This window comes from Delphinus delphis, chromosome 11, assembly GCF_949987515.2.
Source record: "Delphinus delphis chromosome 11, mDelDel1.2, whole genome shotgun sequence".
In the NCBI taxonomy this organism is placed as follows: Eukaryota; Metazoa; Chordata; class Mammalia; order Artiodactyla; family Delphinidae; genus Delphinus; species Delphinus delphis.
Window position 1 is genome coordinate 86,363,586 of NC_082693.1, and position 19,107 is coordinate 86,382,692.

Below are 19,107 nucleotides of genomic sequence, written 5' to 3' on the forward strand. Positions count from 1 at the left end.
TGCGGGGGACGCAGATTCGTGCCCCGGTCCAGGAGGATCCCATGTGCCGCGGAGCGGCTGGGCCCGTGAGCCATGGCCGCGCTGAGCCTGCGCGTCCGGAGCCTGTGCTCCGCAACGGGAGAGGCCACAGCAGTCAGAGGCCCGTGTACCGCAAAAAAAAAAAAAAAAAAAAAAAAAAAGGCTCATGGATAACGGCACTGAATCTTAAAACTCACAGTGCCATTCATAAATTGGGAGGCATTCTCTCTGTCAATTAAGACAACATATAATATTTGATTCCATTCAGAACTTTTTTTGTTTTAAAGCAGGAAATTAGTAAACACAATAATTTTCCTTCTTTAAAATATGGATCATAGACTTCCTCCTGGGGATGTTGTTTATAATAATCACTAATACTTTTTAGGATTACTGGCCAAAGTAGGTTTATCTGTTTGGTTTTCTATGGTGACTGCATTTTACCATGATCCTTTATATCAGCTGGGCTGCTTACACCCCCAGGCCAGGCCACCATCGTCTCTGACCTGTACTCTTTGTGTCCTAACTAGTTGCCCGGTCTCCATCCTTAGCTCCTGCATTGTCCATCCTCCACATCCACAGGTAGCCACAGTGATCTTTCTAATGGGTAAATCAGATTAGATCATGTCTTTGCTTATAGAACCCTTCAATGGTTCTATTACACTTAGAATAAAAATGCAAACTCTTTAGTATGGTGAGCAAGGCCCCCCTTCACTGACCATGTCTCTTCCTCCTTTTCCTGCTGCCTGCTGTGCTTCAGCCACACTGAAGCTTCCTTGCTGATCCTGGAGTACACCAGCTTGATCCCGTCCCAGGGACTTGGACCTTCTTCCTTCCTTTTTTTTTTTTTTTTTTGCGGTACGCGGGCCTCTCACTGTTGTGGCCTCTCCCGTTGTGGAGCACAGGCTCCGGACGCACAGGCGCAGCGGCCATAGCTCACGGGCCCAGCCACTCCGCGGCATGTGGGATCTTCCCGGACCGGGGCACGAACCCGCGTCCCCTGCATCGGCAGGCGGACTCTCAACCACTGCGCCACCAGGGAAGCCCCTTCCTTTTTTTTTTAATGTTTTTCCCATAGATCTTCACCAGCTGCTTTCTTTTCCCCATTTGGGTCTCAGCTCTAAGGTCGCTTACTGTCTTAGAGAAGCTTTCTTCAACCACCCCGCCAAATCGGCACCTCTTCATCACTGTGGACCACATTGTCTTCCTCTGCCTTCCTTGTGGCTCTGAAATTGTCTTACTCCCTTTCAGTGTGTTTTTCTTCTGTCTCTGCTAACATGTAAGCTTTTTGAGAACAGAGGCTTTCTTTTCACTACACCCAAGCACCTGAAACAGGGCCTACCACATATTGAATTTTGAATAAACATTTATTGACTAATAAAAATGAATTTTTGAAGTTAAAATAAGTATGTTTTATGCAGTACAGAAAAGACAAATTGGGAGTGTTTGTGCTTTAAATTCAAAAGTTGCAAATACAGGCTGAATGAAGGCCCTTTAGGATCAGACAGACCCCGGGGTTTGAATCCTGGCTCTGCTGTGACCATATCTGAGCCTCGCATTCTCCACAACACTCACTCTAAATGCATGTTCCTGGGCATATAAGTGCCTTGCATGTAAGTACTTTGATACTGTGGAAGGTACGAATTCCCCTTCTCTTCATTTTCTGCCACGGCTAGAAAATGTGAGCAAGGGAAACAACATGTAGAGTTGGGACACATTACGTTTGTTTAAAAGTGAAATAGCGTATCATTAGCTGCTGATTTTTCAGATGACCCTCCACAATGACCAAGTCGTTACTTTTTTTTCTTTTTTTTTATCAAAGCATAAGCGTTTATTATTTGTGACAAATAAGGAGACAGGGTGATAGCTCTCAAAGCACTGTCTCTTGTTACTCTTTAAAATATGGCCGACTCTCATATTTTACCAAGTGGGGGGAAACACTTGGTAAAATAAGTCAGATTTCTGATACCAGGTAGGAATGCTTATAAATGATTTGACTGATTTCATCTCCACCCCTTCCTCCCTACCTCTCCCACTCCCCAAAATTAAAAAGCTTGTAGCCTTTGGGAAAACTTAAACTCCGACATCCCTCAAGGAGCTGTGACGTCGTTTTAGCTCACTCCTGGTTGGTGCCTTCAAGCCAAGTACACGAGGCCTGTAAAGTTCAGAGCGAAAGTCTGTCCCAGCAACGTTTGTCCTTCTCATTGTTCTGTAATTGCTCGAGAGAGTCTCAAACATTGGAAATGGCATTTATGTTGAATAAATCTATTCAGGCAACTAGAATAAGTTTTCACATTTAAAGTGGCTGAGTAGAATATAGTATTTGCACTTACGGAAACCGTTTTAACTCATACTCCTCAGAAAGCTAATTTTCACTTCTCATAGCATTATTGTATATTTAGCTATTTGTACTTTAAAAGAAAAATTAGGAGATATGCTTAACTATCAAATTACTAATTCATTCACCATGCATTCAGTGAACCCTCAGTAAATGACAAGTGTTATGCTAGGTACAGTGGCAGGTACCTAGAAGAAATGACCTCTACCTGAGAGAGGTGTATAGCCCTGTGTGGGATAGAGACTTGCAGGTAATTACAGTTCAGGGAAATATGCGCTTTTCTAAAAGCTGTTGCAAAATGGTGTAGGAGTTCAGTAGGAATGTGTGTTTTATTTATTTATTTATTTTAAATTTTATTTATTTATTTTTATGGCTGCGTCAGGTCTTAGTTGTGGCATGCAGGATCTTCGTTGAGGCATGCAGGATCTTTTGTTGCGGTGCACGGGCTTCTCTTTAGTTGTGGCGGGTGGGCTCTGTAGTTTGTGGCTCACGGGCTCTAGTTGAGGCACGCAAGCCCAGTAGCTGTGGCGTGTGGGCTGAGCTGCCCCGCGGCCTGTGGCATCTTAGTTCCCCGACCAGGGATTGAACCTGCGTCCCCTGCACTGGAAGGTGGATTCTTTACCATTGGATCACCAGAGAGGTCCCTGTGTGTTTTAACATACACCTATTTTAGGGCATTGACGTACAGGGTAAAGCAAGGTGGCCACCTACTCTATTGTTAGCTTTTCCTAGGAAGGCTCCTATTTCAGCAGTTTTGGTCTGGCCAACTTTAAATGGGACATCTAAGCTGAAGCTGGCAGGCAATCAAATGCATGTCTCCATGGGCCAATCTGTTCTGTTCCATGCCATGAAACTTCAGCTGTTAAGGAAAGAGCAATTTTGCTATCTCATCCCCAAAATCTAGACCAAGTCTAAAAGTCTGTGTAGAAGAGTAGCTAGGTAAATTATGGTATCTCCTTAGGACGAAATTTTATGAACATATCAAAAGCTATACGGAGGAAGCATTTAAAAAATCTAGGGGAGACACTTAAGACAGAGTACTAAATGAAATAATATTGTACAGACTCAGTATTAAAACAATTATATTAAAACAATGCATTCATTGAACATATATCAAATACGTCAAAAGATTAATAACAGGATTATGAGCAATTTTTATTCTCTGTTTTTCTGCATTTTCTAAGATTTCTACAATAAGCATCTTTCTTTTATAATCAGGAGAAATAGTGCTTATTTTAAAATTGATCCATTTCATTCCTGTAGCTTGGCCGGTAGAGTGAGGCACGTTGTCCACCAGGCCTTCTGGGACGTCTTGGAATCAGAACTGAACGCCGAGCCCCCTGAGTATGAACACGCCATCAAGCTATTTGAAGAAATCAGAGAGGCAAGTTGATGTTGTCTGTATTAATTAGTAATTTTCCCCCCAAAGGCTGTTTTCGTGTCCTGCAGAGAGTATTGGAGACTCTTCTGAAACCCTGAGCCAGTTCAGTCACCGAAAGGGTTTTTTCCTGCACCTCCTGGAATGGGGTGCAGGCTGGGAAAACAGGGCAGCGGCAGGAACTCAAGCCAATGCTTAGCATGTAGGGCAGTGGCTGTGGTGCTTCAGAGCACGGAGCCTGAGTTAGATAGACCTGCTTTAGTGACAGGCTCTCTCTTCTTAAGTCTGTCTCCGGAGTAGTTGTGAGAATTAGATCAGATGACAGTCATAGCTAACTTTTACAAGACACTTGCTCTGTGCCAAGCACTAGATTATTCATTTATCCTTACTATAATGCTGTGAGGTAGTTATGCCTGTTATTATCTTATATAAAGAAACCAAGTTCCCTGACTCACCCAAGGTCATGCAGCTTTGAGGGGTGGAAGGGATTTGAACTGAGGCACTCCGGCTCAGAGCTTGTTCTCCTAACCACGTGCTGTGTCTGTAAGTACAGTGTCTGCTGTGTAGTGAATACACAATATAGGTTGCTCATATAATATGTAATATTTCACATGTAAATATATTATACTAATAGAGCCCATGGGGATGTTTCTATTCGCCCTTCTTTAAAGGGTTCTTTTGGAGCCATGATCTGCAACTTGTCTGTGCACGTTTTCTCTGTAAACTTTTTGAAGTTCTTTCAATAGTATTGCTTCCTTGCCAGTTGTTTTCATTCCTATAGTGTTAGTAACTTCCCATGGGAGGGGAGGGGAGGCTTTCATTCAGAAGACAGAGCTTTCTTTTTAGAGTCAGGACCCTGGAGTGCTCCTCTGATCCACCACTTGATGCAAACTTCTGTGGCATCCGGGGCATTAAAATATGGACAGGGAGCTTGGTCATCTAGACATTGAAATTAGAAATGACAACCTTTATTCATGTAAGGATGCTGTTAATTTTTCTTTCCTTTCCCTGTATAGGTTCTCCTCTCTTTTCTGACTCCTGGTGGCAACCGGCTTCGCAACCAGATCTGTGAAGTTTTGGACACAGACCTCATTAGGCAGCAGGCTGAGCACAGTGCTGTCGACATCCAAGGCCTAGCCAACTACGTCATCAGTACGATGGGAAAGCTGTGCGCTCCTGTGCGAGATGATGATATCAGAGAGTTAAAGGCTACCTGCAACATCGTGGATGTGCTGAGGTTAGCGGTTCTGCTGCTTGCATTTTCTTAGAATACCTTTGAGTTCATTCAGAAGGGAAGTGTGGGAATTGAGGAACACAGAATAAGGGTTCCTCCTCTCCCAAAGGAACCCTTGACCCTAGGAAGAAACCACCTAAGCAAGGGACAAGTCAATCATTTATTGTGTGCATGGAGTTTTCACACTGAGTGACCCAACAAGGTTGTTAGCTGGCAGTGCTGGGCCCTAGAGGTGCAGTGATGAAAAACGCAGATGCAATCTCTGATGCAATCTCTGATTACAGTCTAATAGGGAGACAGCTCTTGAACAAGGAATTACAGTTGTGATAAGTGCTATGAAAAGGGAAGTAGAGGGGATTAATGGAGCCTCCAGCAGGGGGACCTAACCTAGTTAAGGATCCAGGAAGGCTTCTTCATTAGTTAGGGTATTGCTAGCTGCTATGACATGTAAACGCTGAGTTCTCAGTGATTTAACCAATAAACGTTTGTTTCTCACTCATGTCAGAGTCCGAGTCAGGGATTCTTGGTCAGGCAGCCTTCCATGTGTCATTCAGGGACCCAGCCTCCTTCTCTCCTTGGCTCCACCCTTGCCCAGCTCCTTGGAGTCCTTTACATTTAGCTGGTGAATGGGAAAGAGATCATGAGGAAGGCATATCCAGTGTTTAACCACCTAGGCCCAGAAGCAATGCATTACATTGACTATACCTAGTCCCATGGTACCACCTACATTGAAGGTGGCCTGGGAAACGTGGCTGCTGTCTGGGAACACATTTCCCAGCCACAAATCCACACTGCAGGAAGGCAACATGGACCTTTGGTGGTCGTCTAGCTATCTGTGCTGCAGCTTCCCTCAGGAAGTGATGTGTACAGTAAGATCGTAAGACTCTAATCTGGCTGTGTAGACAGTAATTTCTTTGTGATCCCAGAGGAGAGAGGAGTCTGCAGTACTTTTTGCCATTGAGGGGAATTCTTCTCCTTTTTTTGAGAATACAGCCACATTGAGAACTAAGTTTCACCTAATAGTATAGGAAAGGGAAGGGGAAAGGAAGCTGGTTTGCATATAATGGGTTACTTACTTTATGACTCTGGGAAAGTTGACAACCTCTCAAAGTCACACTTTCCCCATCTGTAAAATAGGCTGTAAGTATCCTTAGAGTTGCACTCAGCTCTGGCAGATTGAGATTCTCCAGTTGTAGAATCCTTGCTTTGAAGGATTTTCTGTGGTGTTCATCTTCCTCGTGTATTGAGCACCTACTGGTTGTCACTCTCCCCTGCATTTTGTGTTCACTATCTCATTGACTCTCACAACATCTCTCCAAGGTTGATCTTGTCCCTTTCTTTCACAGATGAAGAAACTAAGGTTCAGAGAGATTGAGTAACTTGTTCCTGGCCACAGAGCTGGTCAGTTGTAAAGCTGCAATTGAATACAGGGCTGCCTAACTCTAAAATGCAGTGTTTTTCCCCCTGTGCTTTACTGCCCTGTCCTTTCTTTCCTTTTCTTTTTCTTCTTTCCTTAGGAACAGAAACAATGTACACTATGTTCAGACTCCATAAAATTTCAAATGAAGATTCCTTCTTGAATTTTTTTTGTCTCATTGTTAAGAGTCATTGTTTATGCTGTTTAGTGTCTATCAGTTTATGGCTGAATATAGTGGATCAGCTGGAGGTGTATTTGCTAAAGCAAATACTCTTGAGATCTCTGGAAGAATACATTTGGAATGCATGTATAATGCCTTTTGTGAAAAGTGACCTTGTCAAAGTGATTGGAATTTTAAAACCGTTTCGTGGATGTTTATATTTTCCAGCCTGTAAAATTAGTAATAGTTAATGAATTTTAGATTGATTTCTTAATCACCTCTCTAACTATTTTAACTCTAAAATTTTTAGACAAATATTTCATGTCCTGGATCTCATGAAAATGGACATGGTCAATTTTACAATTAGGAGTCTGAGACCACATCTCCAACGCCAGTTGGTAGATTATGAGAGAACCAAGTTCCAAGAAATTTTAGAAGAAACTCCGAGTAAGTACAATATAAGTGTGTATATATATTAAAATTGGGTGAAAATATGATATTTTTATTTTTGATATCTTAAATAGTATCACTAAAGACTTTGGGCATTTCTGTTCAACATTTTTTTAACTTCTAAAATTGACATCATAAACTTATAGCTATTGACTCTGACCCAGGAACTGTGCTAAGCACTAGTCACTTTTTTTTTTTTTAATTTATTTATATTTGGCTGCATTGGGTCTTCGTTGTGGTGCACGGGCTTCTCACTGCAGTGGCTTCTCTTGTTGTGGAGCATGGGCTCTAGGTGCATGGGCTTCAGTAGTTGTGGCATGCAGGCTCAGTAGTTGTGGTGCACGGGCTTTGTTGTTCTGCGGCATGTGGGATCTTCCCGGACCAGGGCTCGAACCCATGTCCCCTGCACTGGCAGGCAGATTCTTAACCACTGTTGCACCAGGGAAGCCCTTCATACATTTACAAAACAAACAAACAAACATTTATTAAGCACCTCCCGTGTCCCAGACACACCTTGGGTGCTATGGATAGAGCAAAACAGAATAAAGCTGCTGCCCCCAAGGAGCTGACCTTCTAGTGGGCGTGACAAACAAAAAACATGTATTGTCGGATGTGTTATTAAGTGCTATGAAGAAAAATAGGATAAAGGGACAGATAGTAACGGGACAGCAGTGAGGGTAGGGGGTGATTTTTAGATGCGGTGGACTGGGAAGGCCTCTCTAATAAGTAACTATTTGAATGAGGAAGGAATGAGGAATTAAAGGAATGAGGAAGGGTCATAGGAAGATGTGAGAGAATAACATTCCAGGTAGAGAGAATTGCACATACAAAGGCCCTGCAGCAGGAACTTGCTTGTGAAATTGGACAAACACAAGGCAGACTGTGTGGCTGGAGTGGAGTAGGCAGGAGAGAGTGGTAGCAGATGAGGCCAAGAGGTAGGCAAAGGCAGGTCACAAGGAGCCTTGTTAGGAAATGAGAGTAATTTAGGTTTCATTCCAAGTGTGATGGGAAGTCACTGGAGCGTTTGAGCAGGGAAGCAACATCTGATTTTGATTTTTTAGGTATACGCTGGCTCCTGGATAGAGAACAGATTGTACAGGAGCAAGAAGGGAAACAGGTACCAATTAGGTGGTATCGCAGATGGTGGACTGGTCCAGGTTGTAGTGGTGGAAGTAATGAGAAGAGGTCAGGTTCTGGTTGTATTTTGAAAATGGAGTAACAAGTTTTGCTGAAAGTTGGATGAGAGAAAAAAGAGAGTTGAGGGTGACTCTAAGCAACTGGGTAAAAAGTGATGCCTGTTAGAGAGATGGGAGAGGCCAGGGAAAGGTGGGAGATGGTATGGAGTCAGCATTCAGTTTTAGTTGTGTGAACTTTGAGATCTTGTTTGACATCAACATGAAGATGCCAGGAGGCATTTAGATATGAGACTAGAGTTCAGAGGAATGGTGGGCACTGGGGATATACATCTGGGCATCATCAATATCTTTATAGTGGATAAAGCCATGGAACTGGATAGTAGCTAACATGTATAGAATGCTTACCACATTCTAAACACCTTATCTGTTTTAACTGATTTAATCTTTACCAAACTTGGGGAAATTACTCCCCATTTAATGGATGTGGAAACTGAGGCATAGAGAGGTTAAATCACTTCCCTCCACAACACAACCTGTGAATTACAGAGCTGGGACTCACCCCAAGCAGTTTGACTCCACACTCTTATCCACTCCATGCTCTTATCCACAGTATTACACTGGATGAGGTTACCTAGGGAGTGAGTGTAGATACTGAATGGGCCTGACCTGGGACCTCTAGAGCATCTAGAGCTTGAGAAGAGGAAAAGGATCCAGCAACAGAGACTGTGAAAGGGTAGCCAGAGAGGTGAAGACAGCCAGGAGAGGGTGGTGTCCTGTAAGACAAGCGAAGAACGTGTTTGAAGAAGGAAAGCACGATCAGCTGCGACAAGTGCTGCTAAATGGTCAAGAAAGATGAAGGCCAAGGCTTGACCATTGGATTTGACCGTGTGAGGATCCTTGGTAACTGTGATGGGAGCAGTTTCAGTGGACTAGTGGGCATTAAAACTGGACTGGAAGAGACGTCAAGAAAGAATGGGAGTAAAGGAAGTGTTACCTCATTGAATCCCCACAATTACTCAGTGAGAGAGGTACTGTTATTCCCTTTGTTTCACAGGTGAGGAAGCTGAGATGCCAGATGTTGGACAGCTGGCAAGAGGCTGGTTAGCTGGTTCCCTCATTGGCAAACCCTTGACAGCAGCCTCTGGGCTTTGGTTAACCACAGTCTAAGGCTGGGTTAGGTGATGCACCCACCCCACCCTACCCCTCGTGGACTGAGCTTTTCTGTCAAGGTGGTCAATATGATAGCCTCATGTAAACAAAGCCAAACAGATGCCACTTTAAAAGGGGCTCCAGCAGGCTGGAGCCTGTCCAGGGAAGAGGCCATGGGCCACGGAGGGTGACAGGAGGAACAATCAGTGAAGCTGGGCCCATTCTGCTTGATAACAGGGAGACTCAGGTGGGCCATGAGCACTGCCTTCCCTGTCGATAGTGATTCAGGGCTTTGGTTAAGCTCTGTAGGGCAGACTAGGACCCATGGGAGGGAAGCAGCAGACAGCCAATTTTGGCCTTCCTAGGAGCTGGAGCTGCTGTTTTAACTTTGGAATGGGCCTCTCTATTACTGATAGTAACCCATGCTAGCTAACATTTTGTTTGAGCACTTATTGTGTGCCAAGTCCTTACTATGTACCAAACACCATACGTTTATTAGCTTATTCAAGCTACACAAGTCACCCTATGAGGCTGGTGCTGTTATCACCTACTGTTTATAAAAGAAGAAACTGAGGTTAAGGTATTTACCCTAGGTGACTGCTAGTAAGTGGTAAAGCCTGGATAACCCAGCTATGTCTGCCCCAAAGCGTGTGCATTCAACCACTATGCAAAACTGACTCTCTCCAGACAATATATCGACTATCTTGGGGGGATTTGCAGAGAGAGCTCTAGCGTCAAGTGACAGATATGACTAGATGACTTCTAAGGATCCTTCTACAACAAAAATTCTATGACTTCAGAGCTATATTGTTTTGGCTTCAAAGGCAGAGAGGGATTATGGGACATAGAACCCTACATAGAACCTGGATCTGAAACCTGAACTATGATAACCACATTCTTAGCAGCATTTTCCTGAGATTCATTGGTTGGTTCCATTTGTGTCCCTGTATATGTGTATGTACACATGTGTGCAAATGTCTTCATGTCGTGAGTCAAGATAGCCTGTAATCTTGAACAAATTCCTTACTGTAGGGTTGAACTACAGTTTCATTCATCTCAAATGATTTGTTTCTCTCCTTAAAACCCAGGCTTAGTGACTTATATTTCATTTGCACCTTTCACATTGACTTGGATATTTCCAGAGATTTAAGAATAGAATAAATCCAGCTGTACAAGTAGGTCATTGTTGCCCAGATCTAAATATGTTCCCAGAGAAATCAAGAGTCCAGGAAGCAGAGTGTATGTCAACTATTAATTATATCCTCAAGTCACTCTGCCAAAAGTCGGCCACTGTGCCCTAGTATCAAAATAAGAGTCTTACAGTATTGCACAGAAGGACAAAAGTGTTGGATTTTTGTGTGTACATGATTTTTATAAAATAATTATTCAGAAAATTAATACAGAGAAGTACTCTGGGTTTCTTAATTGACTCCCCCCAAAATTGTATTTTGCCAACAGAGAGATTTTATATAATTGCCCTATTAAAATATACCCAAGAAAGCCTTAGGCAGTGATTGGTGGATGTATTAAATGTCAACAAAGTAACCACATTAGATCCAACAACTAAATTATCTGTAGAAAGAATGGCACATTACCCCTGGGGGGCTGGGCCACAAGTAATTTTTCAGATACTCAGAAAGAAAAGGTTTTATTTATTTAGATAATCTCTTATATCTGATAAAATGTTCTCAGGAACTTGATTTCATGTGGTTCAGAAATCCTTATGGGACATAAATGTTTTTCAGAAATATATAAAACTGCATTATGATTGTCTTTGCCTGGCACCCAAGGCATTCAGGAAATATTTATGAAACATTTTAGAGATGAGCAAGCTGATGCTTAGCAACGACCTGCCCAGAGACAGAGCCACACAACTGAGAAGTAGCGGAGCTGGGACTGGAAGCCAGGTCTCTCATGGCCAAGTCAGGAGTAAACCAAGCTGCTGCTTTGGCTCCTTTCTTTGGATTTTTAAATTTGGTGTTATATCAGCTGGGGTATATCGCAGGCAACAGAAACTAACTGGCTGATTTAGCAGAAAAGGAAGTGAATGGAAGGAGTGGGGCAGTTTACAGAAAAGCGAAAATACCTGAGTCTGCGCAAGGCCAGAAACTGGGAGGGCATCAGGAATCTGGGGAGGAAGAAACAAGGGAAAGTTCCGAGCTCCGTCCTCAGATGGTTAATGTGCACTTCAACATGGGCCATCCTTGAACGCTGTGGTCATCATTCAGAGTCCTACGAAGGAGTCTGATGGGCATATGACTCAGCGAGGCCAACCCCTGGTCAGGGAGATTGCCTAGTCATGGGACCTCTAATTGATGTTCACAAAAAGAAAGCATGGAGTGAGGGAAAATGATTTCTCAAAATCAGTACCAAAAAAAGGGAAGGTGAGGTGTTGCTAGGCATAAAAGAGTGGATGTCATGGATAAGAGAACTACATTCTTCTAACTGAAAATTGGGGTATTTGCTCTGAATATTTTCCAGAATATTGAAAATAGAGGCCATCTAAAGCTTTGGACAACATCAGGGACTCCCATCCATGTATTCTGCACCATTCTCCTAGTTTATTGAATGGTGCCTGTTCAGAATTGTACAGACCAAGAGCTAGCCTGGCCATCCCCCAAGTCCAGGATGTAGAGTCATTGCCTTTTTAAGGGTCACTCAGGTTTCATGCTTAGGTACCATATTAGAAGTCGGGTAGAGATGGGAATTGTATTCCTTGATGAATCAATACAGGGATACCCTTGATGCATTCATCTCAGAAAGCTCAAATACTAAACTCATTCATACCAAACTGGCAGAGTTCACAGAGCATTCCCTGGACTGATTTCTCTGAAGCACTAAATAGCACAATCAATGGCTTTTACGTAATGTAAATATTTACATGTGTGTTTTGTGTTGATAAAGCTTTATGTGACCTTATCACATAGGTTGTTTGCTAGGTTTTTGCCTTAGACTCAGTGACTTAGTTGGCCAACCCATAACCCATACCTTTTTAAAAAAACTTTATTGAAGCATTCAATACATAGAATAAAAACACGCCAACTCTAAGTGTATAGTTCTGTGAGTTTTGACTAAAGAATATGCCCATGTAACCACCACTAGAAACAAGAAATAAAGCATTTCTGTCACTCCAGAAAGAATCCTCAGGCCCCTTGCAACCAACCTCCCCCCATCGAGGTAAAACTGATATAATTTTTATCAATGTAGATTAGTTTTGCTTCTTTTAGAATGTCATATTAAATGGAATCATACTGTGTGTTCACTTTTCTGTCTAGCTTCTGTCACTCAACATAAGGTTTTTGCTATTCATCCATGTTGTTGTGAGTATCCATAGTTTATATTATTGAAAGTTATCCTATTATATTGTAATCCTATATGATTACATACCTCATTTATCCATTTACCTGTTGATGGACATCTGTGTTGTTTCTGGTTTTAGGCTACTATGAATAAAGCTTCTGTGAACATTTGTGTACCAGTCTTTGTGTGGGCATGTGTTTTCATTTTCTTGGATAAACACCTAGGAGTGGAATGGCTGAGTCATATGGTAAATATATGGTTAATTTTAGAAAAAACGGCCAATTATTTTCCAATGTAGTTGTGCCATTTTATACTCACCATCAGTGTATGACAGTTCCAACTGCTTTACATTTTCACCAACACTAGGTATTATCAGTCTTTTAAATTTTACCCTATATATATTTATAGAGAATGTGAAAGTATCTCATGTGGTTTTAATATACATTTCCCTGATGACTAATGATGTTTAGCATCTTTTTATATGCTAAATGGCCATTTATTTATCTTCTTACGTGAAGTGTCTCTTCAAATCTTTTGCCCATTTTTAAATTGGGTTGTCTTATTGATTTGAAGAGCTCTTTATATATTGTGGAAGCAAGTCCCTTGTCATATTTTTGTGTTGTGAAACTTTCTTCCCATCTGTGGCTTGCATTTTTCATTCTCTTAACCCTATCCTTTGAAAAGAAGAAGTTTTTTATTTTGATGAAGTGCAAATAATAAAATTTTCTTCTATGGTTTGTGTATTTAGTGAATTGTTTACAAAATCTTTGTATATCCTAAGGTCATGAAAATTTTTTTTGTATGTTCTAGAAGTTTCAGACTTTTAGGCTTATGAATCATTTCAAGGCAGTATATTTCAAGGTTCAAAATTTTCCATTCATATATCCAATTCTAGAACTATTTGTTGAAAAAGACTATCTTTTCTCCTTTGAATTGCTTTGGCATTTTTGTTGAAAATCAATTGACCATACATTTGTGATTCTATTTCTGAACTCTGTATTCTTTTTTAAAATTGAGATATAATTTACATACCATAAAATTAAATTTTAAATGTGTATAATTCAGTGTTTTTTAGTATTTTCACAAGGTTATGCAACCATCACCAGTATTTAATTCCATAAGATTTTCATGCTTCCAGAATAAACCCCAAACTCATTAGCAGTATCTCCTCATTCCTCCCTTCCCTTAGCCCTTGACAACCACAGTTCTACTTTCTGTCTCTATGGATTTGACGGTTCAGGACATTTCATATAAATGGAATCATATAATATGTAGCTTTTTGTGTCTGGTTTCTTCCACTTAGTATTATGTTTTAAAGATTTACCCATGTTGTAGCACATATCAGTACTTCATTCCTTTTTATTAGACTCTCTAGTCTTTTCCATTGATCTATATTTCTACTCTTAGCTGATACAACGCTATCCTGGTTACTGAGGCTAAGTCTTGAAGTCAGATAGTGTTAGCTTCCAACTTAATTCTTTTTCAAAATTGTTTTGCCTATTTTAGGTCCTTTGAATTTCCATATGCATTTTTAATTAGTTTATCTCGTTCTGCAAAAAAGCCAGCTGGGATGGTGATTGGAATTATGTTGAACTGACATCTTAATAATGTTGAGTCTACTGATATGTGAACTCAATATCTCTACTTAAATCTTTAATTTATTTCAGCAATATTGTTTTAGTTTTGGTGTACTGGTCTTGTAATTTTTTAAAATTTATTTAATTAATTTATTTTTGGCTGCATTGGATCTTCGTTGCTGCGCACAGGGTTTCTATAGTTGCAGTGAGTGGGGGCTACTCTTCGTTGTGGTGCACAGGCTTCTGATTGCAGTGGCTTCTCTTGTTGCGTGCAGAGCACGGGCTCTAGGTGCACAGACTTCAGTAGTTGTGGCATGTGGGCTCAGTAGTTGTGGCTCGCGGGCTCTAGAGCACAGGCTCAGTAGTTGTGGCACATGGGCTTAGTTGCTCCATGGCATGTGGGATCTTCCCAGACCGGGGATCGAACCTGTGTCCCCTGCATTGGCAGGCAGATTCTTAACCACTGCGCCACCAGGGAAGCTCCTATTTTGTTAAATTTAATCTCATTTTATGTTCTTCTGGTGTTATAAATGTTATTTTATAAAACTTTTTGTTTTCTAGCATATAGAAATATAATTGATTTTTGAGGATCAACTTTGCATCCTGAGACCTTGCTAAATTAACTTATTAATTCTAATAGCTTTTTGGAGTATTCCTTAGGTTTTTCTATAGTATATACAATCATGTTGCCTTTTATTTCTTTGGATTATCTTATTGCACTGACTGGGACCTCCAATCAGATGTTGAATAGAAGTCATGAGAAAGGGCATCCTTGCTTTTCTAGCAGAAGAATGTTTATTGTTTGAGCATTAAATATGATGTTAGCCGCAGCTTCTCATAGATGTCATTTTTTGGGGTTAAGGAAGTTTTCTTCTATTTCTAGTTTGTTGAGATTTTTTTTTTTTTTTTTTTTTTTTTTTTTTTGCAGTACGCGGGCCTCTCACTGTTGTGGCCTCTCCCATTGCGGAGCACAGGCTCCGGACGCGCAGGCTCAGCGGCCATGGCTCATGGGCCCAGCCGCTCCGCGGCATGTGGGATCTTCCTGGACCGGGGCACAAACCCGTGTCCCCTGCCTCGGCAGGTGAACTCTCAACCACTGTGCCACCAGGGAAGCCCTGTTGAGAATTTTTATCTAAATAGGTCACATATTAAATTTGTTCCCATGCTTTTTCTGCATTTACTCAATTGGTCATATTTTTCTTCTCCTTGATTGTGTTAATGTGGCGAATTAGAGTGACTGATTTTTTTTCTAGTGTTAAACCAAGCTTGCAATCCTGAGATGTTTATCCAATCACTTGGCCCCGGTATATTATCTTTATCTTATTGCCTTTCTAATGCTTCCTTAAGGATTTTTACATCTGTATGTATGAAAGATGTCCCGCTGTAATTTTCTTTTCTTATAATGCCATTGCTTGGTTTTGGTGTCAGAGCAAAGCTGCCCTCATAAGATAAATTAGGAAGTGTTCCCTCCTCTGCTTTCTGAAAGAGTTAAAACACCCTGTGTCTTCTAGTTTGATTTGCATGCACAGTGTGTATTAGTAAACATTTTACTGCATGACAGTTGAAGGGAAAGATATCTTCAGGCATATAGGACCAAATCAATTTGTCAGTCTAAAGGAGACTATTTGAGTCAGTACTTAAGCCCATGGTTACCTCCAGAGATGGTGAATTAAATAGGAAACCTACTGGGTCTCTCATGCCAGGTATAGAGAGCAGAGGTTTTTTGAGAACCTACTAAGTGACAAGTACCACTGGAAAAACGTTTGATTAGTTTCCAACGCAAAGGGGTTTGCCAAGACAAGGCCAGATATCTCACACACCTATCAGGTTGTGCTGTGAGCTAAGTCAAGGGAAAACTATATAAAAAATAAACGTCATAGGCTTGGACTCTCAAGGAGTCTCATTTTCGTATCACTAGTAATATTAAAGGCACATGAACTATTTAATAACTTTTTTTTAGTAAATAGAGAAGCTGGTTTTCAGGTCAGCTATTTAAGAGAAATGACAGCCAGATCAAAAATCCAAAGGCAGATGTGCCTCAAGAAGGCAGTGATAGGGCTTCCCTGGTGGCGCAGGGGTTAAGAATCCGCCTGCCAGTGCAGGGGACATGGGTTCAAGCCCTGGTCCAGGAAGATCCCACATACCGCGGAGCATCTAAGCCCATGCGCCACAACTACTGAAGCCCGTGTACCTGGAGCCCGTGCTCCGCAACAAGAGAAGCCACTGCAATGAGAAGCCAGGGCACCGCAACGAAGAGTAGCCCCCGCTCGCCCCAACTAGAGAAAGCCCGCGCGCAGCAACGAAGACCCAACGCAGCCAAAAATAATAAATAAATTAAATAAATTTATATAAAAAACAAAAAGAAGGCAGTGATAAGGATGGGTCCATACAATCAAGAAAGGCTTCCTGGGCTTCCCTGGTGGCAGTGGTTCGGAGTCCGCCTGCCTATGCAGGGGACACGGGTTCTTGCCCTGGTCTGGGAAGGTCCCACATGCCGTGGAGCGGCTGGGCCTGTGAGCCGTGGCCACTGAGCCTGCGCGTCCGGAGCCTGTGCTCCGCAACGGGAGAGGCCACAACAGTGATAGGCCCGCGTACCGCAAAAAAAAAAAAAAAAAGAAAGGCTTCCCACAGGAAGAGACTGGACCACTGAGGACTGGCAGGATATGGACTGAGAGAACCAGAGATAGTTTCGGCGGGGTTAGTCCAAGACTTCCTGGCAGGAAACAGGAACGTATATTGGTGGGGAAGTGCTCTTGGGCCTCCACTGCCCCTGAGAAATTCTTAGGTAAATGCACCTGTAAAACCATTGCCTATTGTTCTGTTTCTCTCTCCTGGTAGATAAGGAGGTTTTTGAGTATAGGGACTGTATTTACTCATCTGTGAATTCTCTGCACTTGGTATAGTATCTGGTGTATAGTAGGTGCTCAGTTGTCATTGAAGAAATGAATGGAGAGGCTCTTTTCCATATGAAAAACCAAGGGGTACCAGTGCCTCATAGGGTTGACCTCGATTTTTGAGCCACATAGAACAGTCAGTGTACTAGCTTGTGGGAGTGAAATCTCAGCGGATCCCTTAGAGAACAGCCCATGTTTCCCCCTAAACTCATGCTCTTTCTGCTTTACCAGTTGTACTCAATTCTGGCTACATATTAGGATCACCTAGGGTGTTTAAACACAGATGCCTGAGCCCCATCTCAGACTGATCAAATCAAAATCTCCAAGAGCCAGTGCCCAAGATCACATTTCTTTCTTTTTAAAGTTCCCCAGGTGATTCTACAATCAGCCAGGATTGAGAACCTCTGCTACACTGTTGCTTTTGTTTGAGATAAAGAAATGGGCTTTTAAATCTGTCAGCTGTAAATGATTAAGCTTGCAGAATAAATGCTTATTACCGCCATATTGTAATTATATCCATGATGGTTTCCACTGTTTCTGTCTGTTGGGTACCTTTTAAATAAAAGACTGCAAGTCTTTTATATCTTTATAAACAGAACTGGGAAAACCAAGAACAACATTTGCCAACTGAGGAGAAACAAAGTTGTGAAATTCTGGAGGTGGTGTTGCTTAAGTGTGGCAAACTGAGCTGCTCATAAATTACCCCTGTTTCCAGGGTGACTATTTATTTTGTTCTCTGGGTCTTTTTAAAAAATCTGCACCTGTGTTCAGTCTGCATTTTTAAGCAATCTCCACCTTATAAATTCTACCAAATACATAATTTTATAAGAAATGTGGTATAAAAAGCAGTTTATTTCTAGGGGGAGACCTTAGAACTGGGTCTGAAGTAAAATAAAGTGTGCACACCAGCATGCTGGGAAAGGCATAGCTCTACTCAGACACTCCGAGGAGGGGTCTGGAACCCAAAAATGTTTAATTAATCATCAATGCCTTTAATCTAAATACCTTCTCTGCACAACACTCAAGGTCATGTGTGAGCTGGCCTGTCTATCCATCTGATGCCGTCTGCTGCCACTCTTTCTCCCTCCTAGTTCTTTATAGACCAGCAGTACAGATTTGCTTGTAGCATCCAAATTACCATATTTTCTCACTATTCCGGGTCTTTGTGTGGGCTATTCTCTTATCCTGGCGTGACAGCTCTTTCCTCTGTCTGCCTTGTATCCTGAAGTGTCACTTATGGAGTTCCTCTCCTCCCTCCACTCCTGCTGTGTCGTCTAGTATTCACTGTATTCTGCTGTAATTGTGAGCTTACAGGTCTGTCTGCCCATCTGGACTCTAAGCTCAGCTCCTTGAGGGCCATGGCTGTTTTGTCATTCATGCCCAGCACCTAACCTGACATCTGTCATGTAGAATGCACAAATGAAGGAATCCATCAGCTGTAGGACAAATATGTGGCCTTTGTACTTGCAGGTGCTCTTGATCAAACTACAGAATGGATAAAAGAATCTGTACATGAAGAATTACTTTCTCTTTCTGAGACTGCTTTAACTCCCGGGGCCAAAAACAGCTCCAAGCCAAGCCTGAGCCCTACATTGGTGCTAAATAATAGTTATTTGAAATTGTTACAGTGGGATTATCAGAAAAAAGAATTACCAGAGGTGAGTGATTTTTTTTTTCCTTCACTCAAGTTTTCCAGTATTCTAATTCTTAAGTTCAAACTGTGAATCCGCTGGTCTGTCTGTGTTGCATGTGATTTAATGACTTTACTGAAATCAGATAAAAATGGGAGTTTGGATGTAACATTGCTTATTTTACAAGTTCATGGTATTGAGCTTCCCTTACTATTTTTACATTTTAAATAAACATGCTAGACACTCATGACAGATGGAGCACGTCTTCAGGAACTGACAGAAAAGCTGAATCAACTGAAAATGATTGCCTGCCTGTCCCTAATCACCAACAACATGGTGGGTGCTATGACAGACGGCCTACCTGAGCTTGCAATCAGGGTAAAAAAGATTTCAGCTGTTCTACTTGAAGGCATGAACAAAGAGTAAGT

The 19,107-nt window shown here is 41.8% G+C and overlaps 1 protein-coding gene across 2 annotated transcripts in view; it reads left to right on the top strand.

The window, feature by feature from the left end:
• TCP11L2 (t-complex 11 like 2) overlaps positions 1-19,107 on the top strand; it is a 41,709-nt gene that overhangs the window by 13,014 nt on the left and 9,588 nt on the right. For both annotated transcript variants that reach the window (XM_060025533.1, XM_060025534.1), the window contains exons 4-8: positions 3,617-3,737; positions 4,748-4,968; positions 6,853-6,989; positions 18,519-18,706; positions 18,920-19,101. In XM_060025533.1, coding sequence (XP_059881516.1) covers positions 3,617-3,737; positions 4,748-4,968; positions 6,853-6,989; positions 18,519-18,706; positions 18,920-19,101 — 849 coding nt within the window. The remainder of the gene's footprint in view (positions 1-3,616; positions 3,738-4,747; positions 4,969-6,852; positions 6,990-18,518; positions 18,707-18,919; positions 19,102-19,107) is intronic.